Genomic DNA, 24,218 nt, shown 5'->3' with positions numbered 1-24,218 from the left:
TCACACCTGCACACCTCGGCCATGCATCTGGATCACCTGGGCCCGGAGGCTCTGGATCCCACTCAGGATGGTCTTCTGGTGCTCCATCAGCGTGATGCCCAGGCTGAGGACGTCTCTGCAAAATGAGCCCCACATCAGCCAGGACAAATCAGCCCTGAACACCACATATCCCAACAACACCTGCTCCCAGGCAGGGGCAGCACAGGTTCCAGACATGCAGGAGTATGAAATTCCCAACATTTTCTCCCACCTGAAGCAATACTGACACTGACCAGGAATTCTGGGCTAACAGGAGCCTGTAGAATCCCAGGCATGGGACAGCTCCAGCCCTGCCACCCTGTGCTGTGGCACAATAGCTTACCAGTAAATCACACTGGATTTGGCTCTGCTCTCTGGCAGGGGAAGGACACACTGACCTCACTGCACTCACAACACGAGGTTACAGCCATGAAACCACGTCACTTACTGAGCTGTCATCCTGGCCACTGACTCCAGGTAGCAGTAGCCCGCAGCAGTGAAGTTGTCCTTGTACCTGCCCATTTCTATTGTTTCCAGCCACTCGCCTACAGAGCTGAAAGATGGGAAGGCTGAGAAGGTTCGCTTGGAGAGAGGGATGGATGTGCTGTGGGACCTGCCAACAGAGGGAGTGGTGAGGAGGGAGTGGGGCATAGCATGGCAGAGGGGGACAGGCAGGCACAGTAAGAGGGCAGTCACCTGGGGCATGTGGAGCTGGGGCACTTTGGGGGCTCCAGGCTCTGCACCAGCTTGCTCAGGACATTATGGATGTGGGAGAACTTGGGCCTCTGGCTGCGGTCCTTCTGCCAGCAGTCGAGCATCAGCTGGTGGAGGGGTGGCTGGCAGTTTGCTGGGGCAGGCAGGCGGAACCCGTCCTCCACAGCCTTCATCACCTGCAGTGAGAAGGGTGTGAGGGGCTGTGCTCAGGCACTGCGGTGCAGATTGAAGCACAAACTCTGGGGCAAACCCTGGGGCAAACCTCCCTCCTCACACGCCCCCAGGAGCAACAGCAGCTCCTCTGCAATGGCCACACCATCATCTACCGCACAGCTGGAAGCGACTCACGTCCTGGTGCGACATGTCCCAGTAGGGTCTCTCGCCGTAGGACATGACTTCCCACATGACGATGCCAAAGCTCCACACGTCGCTGGCTGGGCTGAACTGGTGATACTGGATGGCCTCAGGGGCTGACCACAGCACCAGGCTCTTCCCACGCTGGATGGGCAGAAGGGCAGGGAATGATGTGCTTGCCCAGCAGGATGTGGCCAATGCTGGCGATTCCCAGGTGGCCATTCATCATTCAATGTGCCCTGCCTGGCACTGCAGGGTGGACACCGAGCAAACCCTCATGCCATGAGCATGTTTGGTACCAGCAGAAAACCTTCCTCTCAATTTGTTTAAAATGGCAGTGCAACTGTACACTACATGGAAGTTTGAGTCCTGAAATATTAATGGGGAGCAGAATGTCCCCAGGAAGGGCTGATGGCATTTTCTACATTAATATTTAACAAAAATCACCTCAGAGCTGCACAAACAAAAGTTCCTCTGCTCCGACTTGTTCTCCTGTAATGAGCCAACTCTATCCTAGCATCCACACAGTGCTCTGAATGCACTTGGGGAACCAGGTGAGAGAGACCACTGCTAATTGTAATTAACAACAGGAAGACCTTGACTCCAAAGCCACAACCCCACTGCAGCACAGTGGGAGAAGTCAGGGCTCCTGCTGGACTCTCCATTCTGTGGCTCCATACCCATGGCACACCTGGGCATGGCCGTGCAGAGGGGCTGTGGCTGGGGCAGGAGTAGTGCTGGGCCACTGCTATGCAGTTCCCTGCCCAAACACATTGGGATTCTATCTGAGAAAGAAGCTGAAGGTGCAGAGGCCCTGTTCATACCCTAAGGATGGAAACAGGAGCCTAGGAAGCGTTGACAACAGAATGTGGAAATGCAGCTCACCATGGTGGAGAAGATGGTTTCCATCTTATCTTCCTGTGGCTGTCTGAACCCAGTGATCTTGCACACGAGGCTGCTGCTCACAAGGACCTTGTGTGCAGCCAGGCTCTTGTGTACGTAGCCCATCTCTGCCAGGTATGCCATGCCAGAGGCAATGCCCTGCAGCATGCAGACCAGCTGCGAGCCCTTGAACTGCCCCTCATGTTTCTTTGAAAGCAGAGGAAGAAAAGCCAAAGGTCAGCAATGGGGACACAACCAGCAGAACCCGAGCTGGGCAGACCCCACAGCACTCACCCTGAGAAAGGAGTCCAGCAGGCCGTTCCCCATGTACTCCATCACTATCATCATAGTGCTCCCTGCATGGACAGACAAGAAGCACAGCATGAGTCTTACCATTGCTCAGGCAGTTTGGACATCAGGGGGGTTAGAAATCCCGGTGCCAATCCCTGCATTGCCTGGCTATTGGAGGAGACAAGGACTTTTTCTTGGCCAGGTTGCAAGGAGCAGTGGGTCTGGGGCTTTCTTGTCTTTCCCACCTAGGATTCTACTGGATTCCAGTATCAGAAGTTCCTTTCATCAGGACTCTGAACCACATCACAAAGGGCAGCACAGCACAGGGAAAGCAAAAGCAACCTGCTCAGCCAGAATGCTTCCTTTCCTAATAAAAAGCCTAGTTAGAATCAGCACACATGCTCCAGTTCCTTTGGATTTAGATGAATATCCATTTAACTACCTGGCATCCGGAGCCTGGTTCAGCACACATACTCCTGGGAGAGCAGAGCAGTCAGTCTCATCTGTTTTACTGACAGAATCTCACTTCAATTTGCTTTTATTAAAAGTGCACAGGTTTGGCTGCTAGGCCAGTCCCACTACCTGCATTTATTAATCTAGCTGGAAGCTTTTTATTAATCATCAAAATGCGAAAACAGCTGATCCATGTGGGAACACCAGATCTCCAGGGAGCCAACTGCACCTCCAGCACCAATCACCACTCCAGTGCAGCAGCCTAAGCCCATCCCTGCACAGGAGCCTCCTGGGACCCCCATACCTCTGGTGATGACCCCCTCCAGGCGGATGACGTTGGAGTGGTCAAACTGGCCCATGGTGCACGCCTCGGCCAGGAAGGAGCGCTGCTGTTTCTCCGAGCAACCTGCCCGCAGCGTCTGGATGGCCACCGGCAGCTCCCGCTTGCTGGGCAGCTTCAGGCACCCCCGGCACATCTCCCCGAACTCTCCTGTGCAGCAGAGGGAGGGATTAAACAGATCCATGGCTGCACAGCACCCAGCCTTCCCGAGGACCTGCCCTGGATCACACTGCTCCTCTGCATGGCTACTGACCCTCAGCCATCTCAGGAGCCTCTCAGGTGTTTCCACCCTCTGCTCCAGTGTGTGTTGTGTTTTATCCCATGAGAAGAAGATTAAGCCCTTGTCACTGAGCTCTTACTCCAGAGCTTGGCCACTCTGCCTCCTGGCTAAGCACGTGCAGGGCCTGCTTCCCAGGGGGCAGAGGGTTCCTGCAGTCTTTGATGCAGAACATCCCACTGCAGAGCCACACACTCCACAACAAGAGCTACGGAATTCCCAACATAAAAAGCCAGTATTGGCTTTACAGCAAAAAGTGTGTAGCTATGAATAGCTTTATTGATTTGAAAATCAAGTTCTTGTTAGGTCAGCAGTGGGACAAACACACTCCCAAATTCCTTAGATTTAAATGTCTTTCTGCTAATTTATTTCTTGATTTTTCAAACACCAGTTTGCTTCTGAAAGGTATGGGGTTTCATCTGAGCTGCTCCAGGCCACAGCTCAGAGACAACCTTGTCCCCTCCTCAGTGTCCTCTCACTTTCAACACTGTCCTTCAGCTGCAGGAAAAGCCCTTCCCTCCTCCCTTTCTCCACCTCTGCCACTGCTGCAGCTGAATTTATCTTTAGGAAATGACAAAGAATGATCATGTTTCCTACGTTCTGGCTCACAGTAGCCATTAATGCTCTAGGGCCTAGTCAGGGGATTTTAATTTGCTTTTAAGTTTTAAGCAGTGAAGTTGATGAAAATCGATAAATCATTGGGTTCACATATTTATAAATAGTTTTTATGCTGCTGTCAAACTGCCCAGATGCAGGTAACTGCTGATGCTTGCTGGTTCGTGGGGCACTCACTTGGCTGTGCTCAGTGCCTCAGGAAAATACCAGGAATGTGGAACCAAGTTCCCAGGGAAAATCCTCACCAGCCCCTCTCCTACCCTCTGCTGCAGGCAGGTACCCCCAAGACAGGAGTAATGTCACAGCACTGCCATGGCCCAAAGTGCTGGGGGTGAGAGGAGAGGGCTCTGGCTGGGCTCCAGCACAGCCCATGGCACAGCCACCACCCCATGGAACTTGCCTGTCCTGATGACCCTCTCAATTTTGATGCTGGCATTATCCAACTCCTTGGCAAAGAGGTGCACAGCCTGCATGGGGTCTTCACAGGTGTCGGGGTCAATGTATGTCCTCCTGGTTGGTATTTTAACTGCAGGAAAGGCAGAAATGGTGGATGAGAAGGGCTCAGGAGATCTTCCACCCACCCATCCTAGGAAATGCTCTCCCAGCTTATCCATCTCCAGGGCTGTGGGCAGGACCAACGTGCCACCTTTCTAGAAGCAAAGCAAAAGACTCAGCTATAGGGTTTCTAAGATTTTTTGTGGGATTAAGTGAACCCAACTGCTCTGCTCCACTGCCACAAACCCTGGGTAAAGGAGAGTGGTCCCTTTGGTCCAGCTCCTGCCCTCCAAAGCCAATTTAAACAGCCAAGGCAGGCTCTGCTATTCCTGAGGTGCTCTGGGGAGCAGAAGAGCACATGTGCAGTCCACAGGCATATGCAAAGAATCAAATAAACTCATCAATCCCAACATCTGAATTCCCTCTGACAACTGTTGTCTGTAAAATTATTGCTGCTCAGTAATCCAGAGTAGCCCCAGAAAAAAACACAAGGCTGTTTGCTCATGCTTGTGAGAAGCTGATAGAATAATTCATACACCCCATGGAAGGCTGCAAGTATTCCCATTTCCTGGCCCGCAGTGACCCGCACGCAGGAAGGACGGACACTGGTTCATGGAGCTGTCAAGCCCACAGTCCCTGGAGAGCCTTGCTGTGCTGACCCCTGCTCTGAGATAACACAAGATGAAAACACTTCAAAAGTGAGGACTCAGGGCTGCCTTGGTGGGAGCCAGGTTATTAACAGCAATAAATTCAGGAATCCCCACAGTCACCCCAGTCACTTACAGTGGAAGTACAGCTCCTCGTCCCCATCCTGGCTGGCTTTGCTGTACCCACACTGCCTGCAGAGAGAAGGAAGATGCACTCCAGCATCTGGACAGCAGCCCCTTGTCCCAGTTCAAAGCCCCCATGTCCATGCCCAGCCCCGTTCACCTCCTCCAGACCATCACGCCGATCACTGTGGACACCAGCACTGTCAGCCCTGCGATGGCCACCACCACGATGATGAGGATGGGGTTCTGCTCACTGGAAGCCACTGTCACTGTGGGAGGGAAGCAGAGCCAGTCAGCTACATGCCCTGGGGCAGGTCAGAGGAGAGAGACCACCTCGATCACTGTTCCCACAGCCAGATCATATCCCCCAGCGGTGTTGTGGGACCAGACACCCACCTGCTTTTCACCATCCTCACAATGATTTTTGTTGTGGTTCAGCTTTAAGAGCTCAGCCTGGTGGGATCAGCCCAACATGCTGGGCAGTGCTGCAGGCGCAGACAGAGCAACCCAGCACTGCCTCACCAGCTCCTGGTTTTGTTAATCAGAGCTGAGGAGGATTCCTGTTTATCAGAGGGACACATCAAAATTTATGGCTTACAAATAGTTTTCCTTCATCACACTAATCCCTTCTCTTCCTGCTTTTGCAAACAGCGGTATTAAAAAGCTACATTCTCTATAAAATTTTTATTGGCTTCAATTCATTCTGAAACGTCTTGTGTGGCAAATGGAGGCAATTTAAAGCCCTGTTAAACACAATCTGCAGGAGCTGTACTGAGCCAGCCAGCTCAGGCTCGCACTTCCAGCCAAGGTGGGGGACTGTGCTGAAGCCCAACATCCCTCAAGCCCTCTTTTATTAAAATAAGATGCTTCTGGACCATAGTTATGAATGAGAACTGAAAAGAAAAAGCCCAAGCAGAAAACACTGATGCTGGCTGTCCTGAACCAGCCAAGCAGAGGACAAGCCAAGTGCCTCCTGAGCCAGGACAGCAGCAGAGGGAAAGGGAAGGGGAAGCAGTCACGTGCTAAGGCATATTCTTGGGCAATCTCAGCCAAGTCTCCACACCAGAGAGCACCTGCCCTTACTGATGCTGCACTGAGAAGAGCCAGGCATGTCCAAGACAGACAGGGCACCAGGACCAGGCGTATTAAAATCCTATGGGAAAATGCAAGGAAAGCAGGTCCCTGGGCACTACATGCCCTTAAACCTGGAACAGCAGAACCAGAGGAATGGGTGTTGGTCCTCAAAACCAGGAGCAGCTGGGGCAGGAGCTGTGAGCACAGCATCCCCATGGCCCAGCTCAGAGCCCTGACAGGGACAGGGACACGAGCCCTGCTGCACTTACACTCTGCCAGCGTCTCCACTTCAATGCCAGGGTTGAAGTTCCCGTAGTCTGGAGAGGAAGATGTTCGGATTTGGAAGATATAGAGGGTACCAGGCTTCAGGTTATTGACTGTCACGGCCGTTGATGTAGTTTTCACAGTTGAGTAACTCTGATCTCTTTGATCCTGTGAAATAATGAGATACCTGAGATGGAGCTGGACTGACAGCTGCACTGAGGAGCCAGCACAGCACAGCTGCATCCTTGCCTTTGGGTCCTGTCAGGACAGCCTGTCCGAGCGAGCAGGCTCTGACAGAAACAACACCTTCACTGGATGTCTCATTAATGGAAATTACATGGGAAGGTCACAGGAAATGGCAGCTGGAGCTGGATGACGTGCTGTGAGAACAGGGGCAGGATGGGGTGGTGGGAAGCAGCTGTGCAACCCTGTACAATTCCTTCCCCCCACACCAGGGCTTGGCTATGGTGCCAGCCAGCCTCTTCCCACCCGCTTGCTGCAGCCTCTGGAGTCCTGGAGTAAATCCACATGGATTGGTAAATTCTGAGGAACCACCAGCTGGCAGGTGTAGCCCCAAGGAGCATCCCAGTGCCATGGCCTGGCACAAGCACAGGCAATGTCCCAAGCCCATGGACCAGCACAGACAATGTCCCAGTCCCATAGTCCAGCATGGCCAGTGTCCCAGCCCTGTGGTCTGGCACAGGCACAGGCAGCAGCCTCTCACTGCACCACTCACATCCCTACCAAATGTGTTCTCCATTTGATACACTTTTTCTCTTGAATCTCCACAGTTAAAGCAAAAGCTTTAAAAGCAAAGATTAGGAACTAAGTTGATTTTCATGTCAGCATCAAGAGCCTCATTTCAGTGAATAATTGCTAAACTATAGATAAATTTCCTACTCAAGCAGGACGGTTCCTCATTTCATACCCCAGGTATTGTGTTGCTGCAGCCCATTTGCACAGGAATTACCATCTCAGGCTCCAGCATTTGCCCTCCCCCACAGATCCCTCCTCTCAAATCTATCAGATGCTGAAAATCACATTAATATGAATCAGCTTCACGGTAGCTTGTTTCTAAATACAGAACACTGACATGTCACCTGCGCAGTGTGCCTGACATGCCGTCAGCTCCATAACGAGTCTGAGCACATGCAGATACAGTAATTTGCAGAACTGTGTCATAAACTGCATTTATTTTGATCTAGAGCCTTGCCCCTGCTCTGCCCACTGGTATTTCTTCTAAAATTCCCAACCCACCATACCTGTCAAATAGCAGCAATTTTTAAACTGTCATAAAAATGCTTGTTGGGCCTCTTTTGTGTGAAAGGCCACTCACAGGTCATCAGGTTTGTGACCCTTGTTCCTAAAACCGTGCAGACCACAAGATCCAGCACTCTCCCAGAGAGCAGGCTGGGAACGTCTCCTCAAAGATGTAGGAATTCACTGTGGTGTCACAGTCCTGTCTAGCTGGTGTCATGCAGTGCATGGATGACTTGGGACAGGGATAGTGGGCACAGGCAGCACCCGGTACTGTGCTCCTAAGGGTGGACCTGGCCAGCAAGGGAAGGACCTGGAGTTTGCCAGAGCATGACCAGAGCCCAAGCCGGTGCCCAGTGCCTACCTTCTCATAGTACTTGACCTCATACTCAGTGCCATTGGCAGCTGGGAAGCCTGGCTCCTGCCATGACAGGGAGACGCTCTTCTGCTCCACTTTATCCGTGCGGATGTCGGTGACAGGGGTTGGTGCTGAAAAAGGGGAGGGGAAAAGGACAGTGACTGCAGTGCTGCCTCAGTAAAACCTTCAACAACTTCAACAGCTGCAGAGCATGCAGCTGCTGCAGTGCCCTCTCTCTGAATCAGGACTGGAGTAACTTCAAGCTGGTGACCATTCAATGGAGAAGACAGTGGTGAAACACAACAGCTTTGTAATCCGTGGACAGTCAGGAACACTCCAATGGAAAACTGGCAAAAATCCTAATGGCACCCTCTGTTCTTGGTGCTGCAGAGGAGTCTGAGCACCAGCCCACATCCTGGGCTCTGAACCTCTGCTAAGGATTTCTGGGAAAGACAAAATGCAACCTTTGATCAGGAAGGCTGGTGGGACACACCAAGGCCTCCTCAACCACTTGGTACTGGATCTGCCCCATGTCACCAAACAGCTGGGAGTATGGGAGAGCCACCTGCTCACTCTGCTCTGAGCACAGCCTGTGCCCCTGCAGCTGGCTGGGTATTCCTGCTCAGCACATGCTCCATGCTGAAGGTCCCTTCCTGACACACACGCACCCATTTAGTTTATGTATCGCAAGATGTACTTGCCACCTATTCCCATTTTAACCAGGTTTGCCTCCAAACTTGTCTCCAGCCTGTGCAGCCTGCTCACAGTTCTCAGGCACAGCAAAAGGTGCACAGGGATGTTGACTGTTTCCAGCTTGTCCCCGTTCCCATCAAATCAGGATATTTGCTGGACTTGTCTGTCTCCCACAGAGATACCTGTGGAGAGGAACAAGTCACTGGAAAGTAAACTTAAGTATCTGTGAAAATTTGTATTTATTACTTAGCTCATTAATCTTCACCCTCCTGATGTTTTATTCACGATGATTTGCCCCTTGATTCCAAGTCCCTTTGGCTTCCAATGAGAGCATGAGAGAAGCCAAAAGGGCAGCTCTCAGTGCCCACATGTGCCTTCCTCTGCTGTGACCCACCCCATGGCCTGGGACATCATCAGACATAATCCCCCAGTGATTTCATTGGCTCCAGAGCTGGCCTGTAAGAGAACATTGACAAGGAACAGAGAGCAAGCTTACACCCAGCATGAAGCACAGGAGGAAGGTCAGTAATGCTCCATCTGTGTGGTGGTAAAGGGCTGGCACTGGTAGCACCCACCTGTGGTGAAGATTCCCCCAATGTCTGCCCTGGGTCCTGCTCCTGTAAACTAAGCTAAGCATTTCTTGCTGAGTTTATATGGTTCCCATCAATAAAATATCACACAACTGCCCTCCTGTAACTCTGAATGCAGCAAATGGACTGGAGAGACCTGAACGTGTGGCCTTGACTGTTAACAAAATCATCAGGAAAAATCCCACTTGCTCAGGGATGGGTTGTAGAGCAGAGCCCATGGTACATCCCAGAAAAGCAGGCACCAGCCTCAAACAGGTTTAAAGAACATTAAAGAAAATCACACAGGCTATAAAGCATTTCACACTGTGAAAAAAATGTGTTTCCTATCAATATTTTAAGCTCTCCTAACATTGCCTCTATTCTGAAAAAGCAAACATTAAATTATTCACCACTCTGCCTGATTTTATAAACTCCATTCCCCTGTACGTGGGTTTTCTCCTCTTGATTAACCAGCGTAGCAGCAGAACAGGCATAAAACAAGATGTGGCAGCGTGTCCCTCCCTGGAATGATCCACTGCATCCAAAACCTCCCCTCAGCGAGGGACACTGAACGACTCTGCACCGTGCCCTGCCCTGCCCTGCAAGGACCAAGCAGAGCCTCTTCTCCCCTCCCTACCTAGTTACTGATATCCCAACACAGAACATGCCCTGAGCACTGTTCCAGGCAGCTCCTGCCTCAGAGTTCTCCATTCCAAACCAGAGAAGCTGCCTCTCAAGTCAGCAGGGAGCTTTTTCAGGGCAAAGACCCCAGGAGTGCAGATCCTCTCTCCGGAGCTGGCTCATCCTGTGGCCCCACTGTCCCCTGCTCCCTGCAACAGCCCCAGGCACACACAGGGAAATCTGCTTTGGAGGACCAAATCCAGTCCAAACACCTTCTGCAGCCTCAGGAAGAAGGATGCATTCCAGCACTGGCTGCATTATTAATCTGCAGCAGATTTAAAAGCCCTTTAAGGCAGGAGCTGATCCCTGCCGGGAATACAAATGACATGAGCCCAGAGTGCACATTTACATGGCTAATGCAGCTCCGCTCCTGCAGGTGAACAGCTCCGTTCGCTCCTCAAACATTTTTATTTAGCCCCATGCTGGGGCCAGATTAGAAAAAACACAGTATTAATTTTGCCTCCTGCAGACTAAATTGCATCTCTTCTTTTTCCTGCAGATACAGGGAACGACAGCCAGTTCCCTCTGGTGACTGCTAGAGGGGAAGGGCAGCGCAGGTCTGCACTCGAAGCTGGATTAGAGGAGCAGGATCTGATAGCTAAATAGGCTCTTGTTTCATGTTTAATTTTTCCTCTGAATTTGTGTATCTGCAGCCAGATTCCTCCTGCTGCTGCAAAGGACTTCCCAGGCCACGGTATGACAGCCCTCATGGAACTCACTGCTGCTCAGGCATCTCTGGAGTCTCCTTTCCCTTCACCTCTGGTCCCATCCGGCATTTCTGTGGTGGGCTCTAATGATGAGGGGCTGCAGGGTCAGGCCTCCAGGAGATGGGACAGTCTGTGGAGAGGCTCTGCCAGCCATGGCTGCATGTCTTGCCCACACAGGGTACCCTCCTCGCAGTGGGGTCTTACAGCCAAACTCAGCCGCACAGCCTCCTCTGCAGGAGATGACCCTCTCCCCCTCTCTGCCAACAGGTTAACCATCACTGTCACTTGGCAAGAGGAGCCCAGGCACTGGGTGCCTGCAGACAGGGAAGCCCCAGCCTGGCATGCCCAGAAGGGGACACCTCATCAGCAAAAACTGATCATGTTCCAAGAAACTTCTGAGCCTCAGCTGCTCAGGTAATTCCAGGCCACCATCTGCATCTGGAGACTTGACAGCTCAACAAGAGACATTGATTTTGAGCAGATTACAGGATTAATTATCCACATTCTTTATGTGCATTTCAGTTCCCTCAGGAGTACACAGTGTCGAGTAAGGGGCTGATATTCCTCCTTCCCAAGGGGAAAAACTGGTCTGAACAGCCAACTCATGGGTTGGCATCACTGGCTTTGCTACCTAAGAGGACAGGGTATTTGCTGCCCATACCTGGCCTTCATGCCCAGCTCAGACCCGGAACCCCAGACAAGGAGATTGTCCCTCTGCCTCCACCAGACTGGAGGAATGGCTTGTTATTAGACCTCCTTAAGCTCACCCTTCCCCAGCCTGTTCACTGGCTCACTGGCCTGAGCTCGGGAGGCAGATCTTCCCAGAGCTAAATCCATCCTTGAACAGCAAAGATCCTAATGAGGAATGACACCTCTCCTGAGGAGCAGCCTGCAGCACAGCATCCCTCAACAGATCCACGGGGATTAAGGTATGAGGGAAGAGAAAGCAACAATGTGCACAAAAACATTTGATCAAGTGGTGGGGAAATTATTTAAAACAAGATCAAAGTTTAATCTCTTCAGATGAAATTGTTGGCCAGTTCCTGCCAAGAGGTACGTGAGGATCATCTGTCTCCATTAACTGTGGCTTGGCAAAGGATTTTCATGCAAATTAATAACATAACCACAGGGGAATGGACAAGGACACAGCAAGCCAGAGCTGACTGTCCTTTGGCACAGCCAATAGCCAAGGAAGGACTGACCCCTCTGGCCAGATCCCTGTCCACAGTCAGCCAGGTGCCAGCTTTCCTTCATCTGAGGGCACAGAAATGCCAAACAGGAAATGGAAAGGAACAACTACGGTAAGAAATTGTGTCAGAGACCAGTGCAGGATAGAGAGAGAAAATCAATTATTTTGTTTCCAAAGGACAGCCAAAATTGGAATTATATGGTTTAAGGAGTGTTTGTTTGTGAGTGGGCTGAAAATACTGCTTCATCAAAGGTATTTTTCTTCACTCTGTAAATTCACCTGTAGCCAGATCACGGAGCAGGCTCATCCCTTTGCAGCCCAGGCTGTCACCACTGTCATCTGTCATCACCCCCTGAGAGTGTCATGGGGCGGTCTTTGCCCACCTCTTGGCCATCACTGAACACCACATCCATGGCACCAGGGCAAACCAAGCAGAATTGGGGCACTGGCACAGCAGGCCTGTGGAGCTCCAGGACACCACCCAGAGACACCACCACAGACCCGGAAAAGCCACCAACCCGGCTGTGGAGCAGATGTGGTACACCCCCGAGGTGACATGGCAGAGCAGGACAGTGCCATCCCCGTGCCCGTGGCCGTACCTGCGTGGCCGATGGAGACGTTGACCTCGGCGTACTGTTGCCTCCAGAGTGGGCTGACACCTGAGACACCATTCATGGCTGTCACGCGGATGGTGTAGTTGGCGTGAGGCAGCAGGTTCACCAGGGTGACCGTGCGGTCCACCAGCCCTGTCTGCTGTGGCACAAAGCCCACGCTGCTGCCACACTGCTCACAGCGGCCCCGCAGCGCTGCAGGGCACCGGCCACACCACAGGCTGTAGGTCAGGTCGCTGCGGCCACCGGCGTCAGCTGGGGCGTTCCACTCCAGCACCAGAGATGACTGCCGAAGGCTGTACACCAGGTTCCTTGGGGCAGAGGGTGGGCCTGGAAGCAGAAGAGTGTCTTGGCACAGGTGCCATGACAAAGCTACAAGTCCCCTGGGAGCAGCAGGGCAGGGACCGGTGGCAGAGCATGAGAGTGTGGTCCTAGACAGGGGACAAGGGGACACGGAGGCGTTGGTGTGTGCAGCACAGTGGGACATGGGACAGAGGATCCCAGCTGGAGGGATGTGTGTGCACCAAAAGCCAGAGGTCACACTGGTTTCTCACTGTGTGTGAGAAGCACCTGGTTGGACCCATCACCTCCCCAGGTTTCGGACACTGCCCAGCCATGCTCAGCAGAGCCAGAGGGCTCTTCATCACTGTGCCAGCAGCTGGACAGCATCCATCACCAGAGCAGCTGGAGTCCAATCCAATTAACTAGAGGCCATTTAATTAAAATCTGTGAACTGTAGTGACTAAATGACTGCCCCAGTTTAACCAGGGAGTCTGAGCGCCCAAAAATGCATCCGTCTCATCAAACCACAGCTTCAGCCTGCAAGTCCCATGGTGCAGGGACAGCCCCTCGGCCCCTTCCCCACTGCAGCACCACCCCAGCACAGGTGGGAACCCCAGGGATGTGCTCCCACAGGTGAGAACACCTGGCAAGGGACACCCCCTGGCTCTGAGCTGCAGGATGGTACAGCACCTGCACCCTGTTCCATTGCCATGAAGAGTGGCCACTCCAGACATACGTGTGCAGGATGCAGATGGTGGGTCTGATGGAGACCTGGAGTAGTTCTTCTGGCACAAGCAGAACGTGGAGGCTTCCTCGTGGGTGAAGCTGTGCTCAGGGCATGGAGAGCAGCGAGGGAGACGGAGGGAGATCTTGTAAAATCCTGGAAGGCAAGCTGAAAGAGAGGGGGAGGGAGGTATGGGAAGAGCATCACAGGCTGAATGGCATATGTCTGATGACTGAATTTCCCAGTTTCCTGGGACATTCTTTGCTGCCTAGCCAGTAGACACCACCCTCCAAGCTGTGCTTGGGCACCTACCTGATGCTGGCACCAAGCAGAAGAGACATTTGGGTAGCTCTGCACTGACTTCCACAGTAAATGAGATTCCCTACCTAGGGCACTAGACAATCCAGGGAAAAACTAGAAAATGTAAAAATTATTCTCAAAACTTCCAGCTCCCTGTTTAGATTTGAGAAATCAAATCAAAACTAACATTACATCCATAAAATGGAGACAGAGTTTTCTTTTTCCTCTAGTTAGGCAGCACTGACTATAATACAGGGCAGAAAAATCACTGTGTCAGGCAGGACAGGAAAATCAATCCTGTTTACAAACATGATGGGACTTGAGATCTAAGCCCAGAGCTCCCATCCCTCAGATGTGCCTGTCACACAAATCTGACACCTCATTGTAGAAAACTGAAAATTTCCAATTAGAAGCATCTTTCAGAATGTTCCTCCCTGTTTTCTAACAGTCAGAAGTAAGTTTACAGAAGTATCCATCCTTAATTATCACACAAAATGCACCTGTTTTCACATCCCAGGCACAAGCACCACAACCCCGTGTGAGCACATCCCACGAGAAGCCGTGGGCTTTACTTGCTAATTTTGTTCTTTGGGTGTCCGAAACTTGCCCTTGAGAAGAACAAAGGCACACAGCACATGTGATGCATCATGTGTGTGTCTCTGTTTCTTTTTTCAGACAAACTCCCACCCTCTTCCACCTCATCCTACGAGAGTTTTTCTTGGTCTCCAGCTGGTTTAGGTGTCCGTGTCATTTTGCAGTGCTCATTTCTGCAGTGGGTATGTGACAGCTCTCAGGAGATCGGGTCATCAATTTATAGAATGAAATTGTACACTATTTTCTATCCCGTTCCTTGTCCCCGGTACTACCACAATTAAATTGTTAAACACTAAAATTCAATAATTCATTCCCCCAGAGCCAAAGAGAAGCAGCCAGATGTGTCAGACAGATCAATCATCTCTCTCCAGCTCCACCACTGTTGACCACAGAAGCTCTTCAAGGTGTGTCTGATCCACATCACTGACAGACAGAGCACGTTCGCCCCTCGATGTAACACTGTCTGCACATGTGGTCAAACCAGCAGCAGAACAAGCTACACTGATTTGTGCTGCAGGTTGGCTGATCAGCCAGCACAAAGTAAGCATGGGAAGGGCTTCTCTTACCGCCTCACCTGACGTGGCTCCTCGGATGGGAGTGGATGTCTCCATCGAGAGACAGTAACATCTTCTCCAATTCCCAGCCTGTGCCATAGGGAGAGCAGGGGCAATTGAGGATGCAGAGCTGGAAAATGCATGGTTTCCTGTTCCCATGGCACGGGACAGCTTTCATCTTCCCTCCCCAGCAAAGCCCTGCCAGCAGCAGGAGCGCCATGCGCGCCAGTGTGAGTCAATAACGGCTGCAGCCTCACTCAAAACACCTATACAGGCATTTATAATTAACACTACAACTTGGTTGGCTTCCAAAATCAATTCCTTTCCAGTTTTTGTCATGGAATTGTATTTGACAAAGTTCATCTGCTTTAATGTGTGTTAATTTTCTCTGCTGAAGCAGGCATTCATAAAAACAGTCTTTAGGAAACCCACAGCTGGGGGAACACCCAGCTGGTACTAAGTGGGTGCTGCAGCAAGAACCAGGACAGCACCAGGGGGGATGAGGTACCCCAGAAGCCTGATAATCCCTCCTGGGAGCACTGGGTCTTCCCCAGAGCTCTTAGACTTGCATCCAGCCTTCACCAAGCAATGCTCAAACCTGCAACCTCATCATTTTCATTAAAGTTGTTCTAACACATCTCTCCCAGGAGCTCTTGCTCCTGCTGACCCCTTGCCAGACCAGGCCAGCACAGTCAGCCTCCATCTATCTTAATTCCACTACCAAGCCAAGCAAGTCACTGTTTATTATGTTCTAAACATTTCATCAGTGCTTCAGAGGCGAGGTGCCTCAGGCCAGCACAGCAGCCGCGAGGAGGGACAGGCACTGCCAGCCAGAGCCTGGACAAGGACACGCTGCCCAAACCAGACAGGGCACCTTGTGCAAACCACCGGCAGGATGGAGTTTCAGTGTGTATTGAGCTTGCCAAAGAGTCTTATTGGCAGCCACCCTCGGGTAACAGAGAGGCTCCTGCCCCCTCCCCGCTGGGTTTGCGATCTTGCCTCGTCTTACCACGCCAGCTGTGATCAATACCGCAGGCAGAGCGATGCCGACACACAGACAGACCCCTGGAGAGCAGGGACAACAATCAGATCCAGCCTCCACAGCAGTGCGAGAGGAACAGCATGAGGAGCGATCGATGTGAGCACTGAGTCGGGTCTCCCACTCCCTCTCAGCTCAGTTCTGTGCTCAGATGAGATTTTTGGGCTGCACCACCCCAGAGAATCCAAAAGCACCTTGCCTTCCACGCGGTTTGGGGGGTTTTAATAAGTGGGTTTAAATGTTATTTTCTAGCAGCGTATGGTCCAACATGTTCCCAGCAACTCTGACACCTTTAGACAAGGCTACTCTGTAATTTTTGCCCTTGTTAAATAATTTGAAGAGCATTACAATGAAAACCTGTGTCCAAGGGCAAGATCTTTGTACATTCCCAACAATGAATTCTTACCAGCTGAAATTAAATTCAGTGATTCAGTGCAGAAGAAAATAAATACACAAGAATATTTAGTGAGACAGTCTTGAAATATCTAACAGAGTGAATCTGCTGAGTCCAGCCAGGACTGACAGAACCTTGTTGCTATTTATGCCGGAATGTTCCTCAAGGACACACTGAAGCAGGCACATCCACTGAGCCAACTGCAATTTACTGTTGTCTCTCAGTTCCCTAATGGATCCACCAAACAGTTCCTGGGGAAGGACTGGCCGACCAGTCTCTCCAGTGCATCCTGTGCCTGCCGAGCACTTTGGCTCACACAAAACCCCTCAGCCATGGGCAAGACACATTCCCCCAGCATTTCAACAGCATATCTATCCTGCAGGCAGGTATCCATAACCATCACCTGACAGGAATTCTGCAAAGACTTGTGATGCTTGTAATTTTTGGGGTGGTTTGCTCTGAAATTAAGTGTCATGGAGCAATTCACATTTGTTGTCTCTGCCATGATTTCCATAGCCATAATTATTTCAGACACTGTGAACACACAGTCCTAAATGATAACTATCTCCAAGCCTGATCATTACTCCAGAGACTGAAGAGAAAGCCCATTTTACATGGGTGTTCCATGTGCATGGCTGATGGGAAGCAGCACCTGCCACCCAGTGTTACAGCTGCCATGGAGGGTGTCACTGATGGGCAGGGGGAGGCAGATATTCCAGATTCATTCAGGAGAAAGCTCTCCACCCCTTTGAACTGTCACTTTGTCATTAAGGGGCTCCAACCATGTTCTGGTAGACCACAACACCCAAAAGGAGAAAGCCAAGCAGTAGCTCATGCAGGAAATCGAAATATAAACTTCCACAGTGACTGTTCCTCCAGTGCAAGCATAGACTGACTCCCACAGTCCCTGCAGTGTCTCCAGCCCTCCCAAGGGCCAACTTGGGGCAGTAGTGCCAGCTCTGCAAGCACAGGGTCTGGCTGAGGGATGCCCATGGCTGCATCTGTGATGAAAGCAAAACCTGGGGCTTTGTGCAACTTACAGAGTCTCAGGAGGAAAAATAAACTTATTATGCATAATCTTCCAGCATCAGTCAGTAGATAAAATAGACTCCAGGAGCACATACAGGTTTGTAAGCTAATGTATAAAAGATGAAACAAATAAAAAGCACCAAGTGCTGTATGTTTGGATCCATCTCTTTTGTATTTAAACAGGAAAGCAGACCTCAGGCTTCAGGAAGTGTCTTTGCACTAAATGACAAAATACTGTAATTTATCATTTTAAATTTCTCTAACTTTCAATTGAACTATTTATTTTGCACCTAAGGACATTGCAGTGACACAATGTTGTGCTGAAACACATCCAACTGGCAGAAAAGCATCTTACTCACCCCACATCCCACTCCCAACAAAAACCTTTGCTTTCTCCCTGAGCAAGAGAAATAAATCTTTATTGATGTCTTGCCTTTGGCATGTTGAATCCAACATACTGCTCAAAAATCCATTCAGTGATGAAGAAAAGTGTGGGGAACTTTTTATTCCCCCTTTCAAACAGCCACCACAGAAACCAGGAGCTGCTCCCTGTGCTGCCACAAGCAGCACATCACTAAAGCCACATCCCTGTGCAAGGTTACCTTCCCTGGAAAGGGGAGAAAGAGACCTCTTTCTCTCCTTAAAACGTCATTTAAGAATCCTGACAAAGCACTCGAAACTATTTCGTCTCCAAGACTGGTTTCAGTAATGCCATTCCCACACAGACAAGGGGCATGGACACTAATTAGACCATCATTGACCCGACTGAGCAGGGCTCCAGGTGCTGGGGAGGGAGAGCAGAGCACAGAGCCAGCTCCCACCTCTGCTGTCAGAAGTGGGGGGGAAATGAATTGAGAAGGAAACTTTGCCAGAGCACAAATTTAGGTTTCTGTCAAAGAAGAGTGGCTGGCAGCTATTTTTGGTAACTGGTCTCCATCATATTAACTCAGTGTCTGGTTTAAGTTGTCTTGTTTGCAGCAAATCTGGCTGGTAAATATTAACCTTGGGCTTTGTTGAAATTCTCCTTGCAGATATTACTAGGAATTGGAAAAGATGAAGCACAAGGAGACAACTTTACAGGCACACTTTGGGTAGATCCTCCACATCACAGCTTCATTTACACAAAAGCTATTGCAACCCACCACAAAGCAAATAGCACAAAGGGGTTACAGCTCACATGTGGAAAAATTAAGGGTAAAAGGCATCAAAGCCAAGAAACGAAGCAAAACCAAAACAGGGATGGGCAGGGGATCACCAGGACTGCCCACTAGCCTGCTGCACATCTGCTGGGAATGGGTTTTCTGGTCAGAGTACGTGCAGCATCTGGCTACAGAAATACATCAGATGAGACAAGCAGCCAGAGTGCATTTACAGTGACAAACCTCTCCTCTTCTTCGTGAGTGGATGTTAAACAGACACTAAGGCTGTGCAGTCCCACCCCAGAGATGGCTGCGCTCCACCGACCGCCAAAATGATTCATCAGAAACGTGCAAACCCATCAGCAGCACTGGAGCCCCCTCGGAGCAGTGGTGCAGGACAGGAGGATGGACAGGGAAAAGCTTGGCTTTCCTGAAGCAGGAATTAGCAGAATCAGAAGTCCTATTGGGGTTTTTTTCATCTCTTCTAATTTCACAGTGAGGACACAAATGTTCTCTTGGCCCAGGATGCTTTTGGCACTTGAGTCAGGGCTACAGGGACGCCAGCTCTGTGACCCAGTTCAAACACCTTCACCAATTCACCTCCTGCATCCCTCAGCTGTGTCACAGCTGCCACCAGTGCCACAGCCCTGCTGCCACCACGACCCACAAATGTGACCCCAGCTCCTGCCACGCCACAGGCACCAGTGGCAGTAAAGCCCTCACCTCCTCAAGACCATCACCCAGACCTCTCAAACCCACAAGGGCTGTGACAGAGACCATGGCCAAGGAGTTTCGTGGGCCAGCAGGATTCAGCAAACTCATAGCTGTCGAGCCCTCCAAATGGGACCAGAGTGGTGGATCCAGGTGCTGTGCCATCAACTGACCCCAAACTCCCACTGTATCCACCTGCCTTCAGTTCAAGGGCTTCTGTCCTTGTTGAAGAATTTGCACAGCCCTGGCTGCTTTCATCTTTTAAAGCTCTTAACTTAGCACTGTACTAATGAAGGGCTGCAAAACAAACCCAAAACTTTCAACCTTTAAAAAATATTTTCTGATATTCAACCAGATATCAGATGCTGCTCCACAGAGAGTGACTAATGACCTGCTTTCTGTGAGAGGGGAGAAAAACTTAATTATGTCCATTAAATTACTTCAAATATTTTTCCTCAGAGAATATGAATTATTTAAACTCAACACAGAGAAACCTGAAACATTAGCAAAAGCCTTCTGGGACTCACTATGTAAATCCCCACTTGAAACAGATGGGGAAAGCATGGCGAGCTGCCACGCAGCCACTGAAGCAATCAACAGCACTGAGATTTCAATTGGATAGCTTTAATAAGGTCTTCTTAAGGAGAAGCCACTGCCCAGAGCACTGGGAAGGGCATCCCACTGCCTGGAAGAAGGAGGCACCGTCAGCACAGTGTAAAGCTGAAAAGCCTCGAGTTGCTCCTGAGACACAGATCCAATTCCACTGGAAAAGCTCACTCTCCTACTGCACCACCCACCTGCAACACAGGGGAATTCCACCTCTCTGAGGCTTATTTAGGTGTTTTCCTCACAAATGCTTTTTGAGATGAAAAAGAAGAGGTCTAACATATCACCTGGACACCAGGCATGGGCAGCAAAAGGTCTTTTCAGGTGTGTTTTACTGAGGAACACATCCCCTCTCCCAGGTCCAAGCTGGCAGGAGGGTGCCCAGGGGTGGCATTAGCCCTGGAATTCTCTCTATTTAGAGGCTCACATGCTCCAAGGAGGAGCACAGCAGCCAGCATCACACACTCAGGGCTGATCCCACACCTGGCTCTCACCTGCCTTCAAAAGTGAGATGACAGTAGTCACAGCCCCGGGTTCATTAGCAGGACACCCGTTAAGGCAGAGGGTACATCCATTTTTTCAGCTGTCCTTAAACACAACCTTGTGAGCTGTAAAGTCAACAAATTATTAAACAGTGTCCAAAGCATGACAACAGGGATATAAAGTTCTAGAGTAATTTTAGCATTACAGATAAAGCTGTGGGAAATGCCTGATGGCATCCAGAGCTCTGGCACGTCTGCCCAGCCACACCGTGTCCCACATTCCCAAACAACCACCCTCCAAACGAAAATCTGGTGGTTCACTGGGGAGCTGCCATTGCCTAAAGAAACATATTGCTGACAAAAAGCAATTCCACTTGTCCGAGCTGTGCTCAGGCACCAGAGTGGTCTGGCAGCAGCACAGACTGACACAGACAAAAACTGCCAGAGGACACCAATGGCCACTTTTACCTCTGCATCCCCCGTCCTTCTCCTCAAAGCCAGGGCCACATGTGCATTTCCCTATGGGGACCAGCCACTCTCCCTCAGCGCTGCAGTGCATCCGGGGGGGATTATCCATGTCCACTTCAGCATGAGTGACACAAGTGCCCTTAACTTCCACCAGTGTCGCAAAGGCCGCCTCTGCCACCGTGTCCGGGAACACGGCCAAGTTCTGCACAGTGCTGAGGCATTTCTTGTAATAGACCCGCACAGAGACCAGTGCCACACAGGCACCCACGTCCTGGAAGCCCAGGTGGAAGCCTCTCTTGCTCAGGTGCCCAATCTCCCTCAGCTCGGTGTTCAGCTTCATCTTGCGCTCGCCCAGGTCCCCCTGCGTGAAGCTCTCGTCAGCAGCGATGGTGTCGATCTTGCTGTGCTTGCTCTCATGGATGCTCCGACCCAGGTCGGAGTCAGACTCCACATAGTACAGGTTGAAAGTCTCCTTGCAGGTGCTTGTCACGCCAGGGATGCTGTTGCAGTCCCGCAGGGTGAACTTGAGCTCGATGAAGATCCTGTGGCCGTCGCGCCTGGAGATCCAGCCCGTCTGCAGCCAGTTGTTCTGGTTTGGCTCCATGACGTTGCAGACCTGGTACGTGCGTATGGGCTTGTCGTTCTCATCCACACCACTGATCTCTTCCCACTGGGGAGAGAACACCAAGGGCTGTAAGATCTTGGGAGCTGACCCTACAGAGACACACCAACCACACACCAACCCATGTAAATGTCACCACCACAAGCCTCCTCGCTACAAGCCATTAAGTTGTAGGCACTGGAAGTCCTTCAGCCTGTCAAACCCACCAGGTGCAGTAACCCGGCTGCTGGACCACCTAAAACTCGAGCTTTGTGCAGAGGTGCAAGCACAAGACACAACCAGAAAGGCACTGGCAGCAGACCTTGGAAAACAAAGCCTGATCCTGGACACATCACCCACTGAGGAGCCAGAGCCTTCATCTCCCACACGGTGCTCAGATTTTCAGTGTTACAGAATGTAACACTGCATGGGCCACCCAAAGAAATCCAAGATGTCCAAGGAGATGTCACACATCACATGAGGACATCAAATGTCTTTGTGAACAGCAGCAGTAGCAGCTTCTCTGTTAGGAGAAGTTTTAGTTGGAACAGGACAAATCCTCAGACTGTAAGTGAAATGGTGTTTCCCCAAACCTACCAGCAGAGATTCTGATTAGTGAAACGATGATTCAACCCTCACAGCCTGAATGACGACCTGGCAATTTCCCAAAGCAATTCTTTCTGGGGGTAAATTTATGCAAAATAGCCAAAATGTACCCAAACAGAGTTTCTTCTCCAGGCAAGCAGCTGGGCCACACAGATGACTCCAGGATCTCTCACTATTTCCTCTGAATGCTTTGTTTTCATTCCAGAAAATGAATGTAAAGCAGCAAGGAGCACAACTCTGAGCTTTCTGACACACTCTCCTGAAAGCAGCTGTAGATTGACCCCAGCAGCAAAGCCAAGGCCTGATCAAACAAACCCTACATGACACAGAGCTCCTGACAACTCCCCCAGACACAGCCCTTTAGAGTCCAAGGACTGGACTGATCCCCAGACCTTGTGCTGGTGTGCAAACCACAACACAAACTCTTAACTGTCCTGTGCTTATTTGCTTGTTTTAGGAGTGTGTAAAATCCATTTCAAGGAGGGACTCCACACCAGCTGCACTGCCCATGCAGCCAACACCTCTTTCCTTACTCTGCTCCTTGGGGTACCAATGCTTATCGTGCCAAGCTGCCCATCACCTCTGGAATGAGGAGACCCCAGCGCTGCCTGTCCCTGCCCAGCTCCATGGAAGCAAAATGCTCATACTACAGGGCTTTAAATGCTGCTGAGCACCAAGAGGACAACAGATTCTCTCGGGTGGTGCAGGGGGACAGTCCCACCTCTACACTTACCCCATTCAATGGGTGTGAGGTCCAGCCCAGCTCTGCCTGAGATTCCTTCGAGTCCAGCAAGACAACTGCAGAGAAGACAGCACGTTAGCAAACCCACCGACACAGGAAACGCCGGTCAAACCCACCCAGTCCATCCGCTGGGAAGCTCAGTGCCGTGCCGTGCTGGGTGCCAGGGCGCGGGAGCAGCTCCCGCTCCGGCTCCACCAGCCGCGGCATCACCATGCGCTGCAGAGCCCTCCCTGCACACTCAGAACAACCTCGCAGGTACCTGCCCAGCGCCCTAACGAGGGTGCCATCCCAGGGGCGATCCCTCTGACCCCACACCCAACCCTGCCGTGCCTGTAGCGTGCGGCTCCTGGCACTGAAAGCTACCGGCGGCCGCTTTGAAACAGGGATTTCCCTGGCAGACGACACCCTTTTTTCCCCGCAAAACAGACAATTCTTTCTTTGACAGGACGAGATCTTTCCCTCCATTCACAGCTTCTTCACGATGCTCCCACAGCCTGCAAACAGCCACAGCCCCGACCGGCAAGTTGAGCCTCGTCTCGGGCTCAGACATCGGTAACGCGGGGCGCGGCAGCGCATCCCCGGCAGCCGATCCGCTCGGAGCGCCCCGGGATGCTCTTCTCGTCGCCGGGGCCGGGCGGGTCCGTCCGTGTCAGGGCATCCGCGGCGCAGACGGACCCCGGGGGCTCGACCCATCTGCTTGTCATGGTACCGGCAGCGATGCCGCACCAGCTGATCCGGTCACACCGCGGGGACCCGTCCGCCCTCTCCCGCTCCTCCCGCGGGTCCCCGCGTCCCGGAGCGCGGCGGCACATCGCCCCACGGCGCGTCCGGCCAGCCCTGAGCCGAGCCGAGCCTTTCCCAGTACCGCAACCTGCAGGCAACCGACATCGGGTCCGATGCGGCGGCACGGGGGAGACGCGACGATGCCGGAGCATCGGAGGGACACGGCGCGGCCATGGGGGTGCGGGAGCGCCGGAGCGGCGGGAGTGGCCCTCGCCCCGCCCGGGTCGGCTCGGCTGGGCTCTGGCCGGCTCACCCTGCTCGGCGGCGGCGCGGGGCAGCACCGGCAGCAGCAGCAGCAGCGGCAGCGCCGTCTCCATGGCGCCCCGGTCCGCGCCCCGCGCCCCGCGCCGCCGCCGCCGCCGCTCCCGCTCCGCGCCCCCGCCCCGCCAAACCCCGCCGAGGGGGCGTGGTCTTGGCCTGCGCAGCCAATCGAAGAGAAGAACCAGCTGAAAGAATCCTCCCATGGGCGTGGTCTGGCAGCGAGTGGCCAATCAGGTATAAAGGGCGTGGCCACTGTTGGCGCGCCGGGGCCGTTCACTCTGAAACCGACTG

At 51.8% G+C, this 24,218-nt stretch overlaps 1 protein-coding gene across 1 annotated transcript; it reads right to left on the bottom strand.

The window, feature by feature from the left end:
• Nucleotides 1-23,960, bottom strand: EPHA10 (EPH receptor A10). The gene is made up of 17 exons (XM_071576996.1): nucleotides 23,920-23,960; nucleotides 22,875-22,939; nucleotides 20,935-21,604; nucleotides 13,631-13,786; nucleotides 12,601-12,942; nucleotides 8,169-8,293; nucleotides 6,553-6,715; nucleotides 5,370-5,478; nucleotides 5,223-5,278; nucleotides 4,345-4,470; nucleotides 3,017-3,202; nucleotides 2,263-2,324; nucleotides 1,972-2,175; nucleotides 1,081-1,230; nucleotides 715-908; nucleotides 467-631; nucleotides 1-115 (listed from the first exon to the last, which is right to left on the bottom strand). The coding sequence occupies exons 3-17, from the start codon at nucleotides 21,536-21,538 to the stop codon at nucleotides 1-3; spliced, it is 2,757 nt and encodes a 918-aa protein (XP_071433097.1). The 5' UTR covers nucleotides 21,539-21,604; nucleotides 22,875-22,939; nucleotides 23,920-23,960.
• Between the last annotated feature and the right edge of the window lie 258 nt (nucleotides 23,961-24,218).

Source organism: Pithys albifrons, chromosome 24 (assembly GCF_047495875.1).
Source record: "Pithys albifrons albifrons isolate INPA30051 chromosome 24, PitAlb_v1, whole genome shotgun sequence".
Classification (NCBI taxonomy): domain Eukaryota; kingdom Metazoa; phylum Chordata; class Aves; order Passeriformes; family Thamnophilidae; genus Pithys; species Pithys albifrons.
This window is presented reverse-complemented; position numbering and strand designations above follow the sequence as displayed.

Bases quoted from the DNA above. Each gene is read 5' to 3' on its own strand.
- EPHA10 (XM_071576996.1), bottom strand. From the start codon at position 21,538: ATGGAGCCAAACCAGAACAACTGGCTGCAGACGGGCTGGATCTCCAGG. The intron at 5,279-5,369 runs GTGAACGGGGCT...TTCTCTCTGCAG, and splicing joins GGCGTGATGGTCTGGAGGAG to GCAGTGTGGGTACAGCAAAG. The intron at 116-466 runs GTAAGTGACGTG...CTCATTTTGCAG, and splicing joins GTGGCCAGGATGACAGCTCA to AGACGTCCTCAGCCTGGGCA.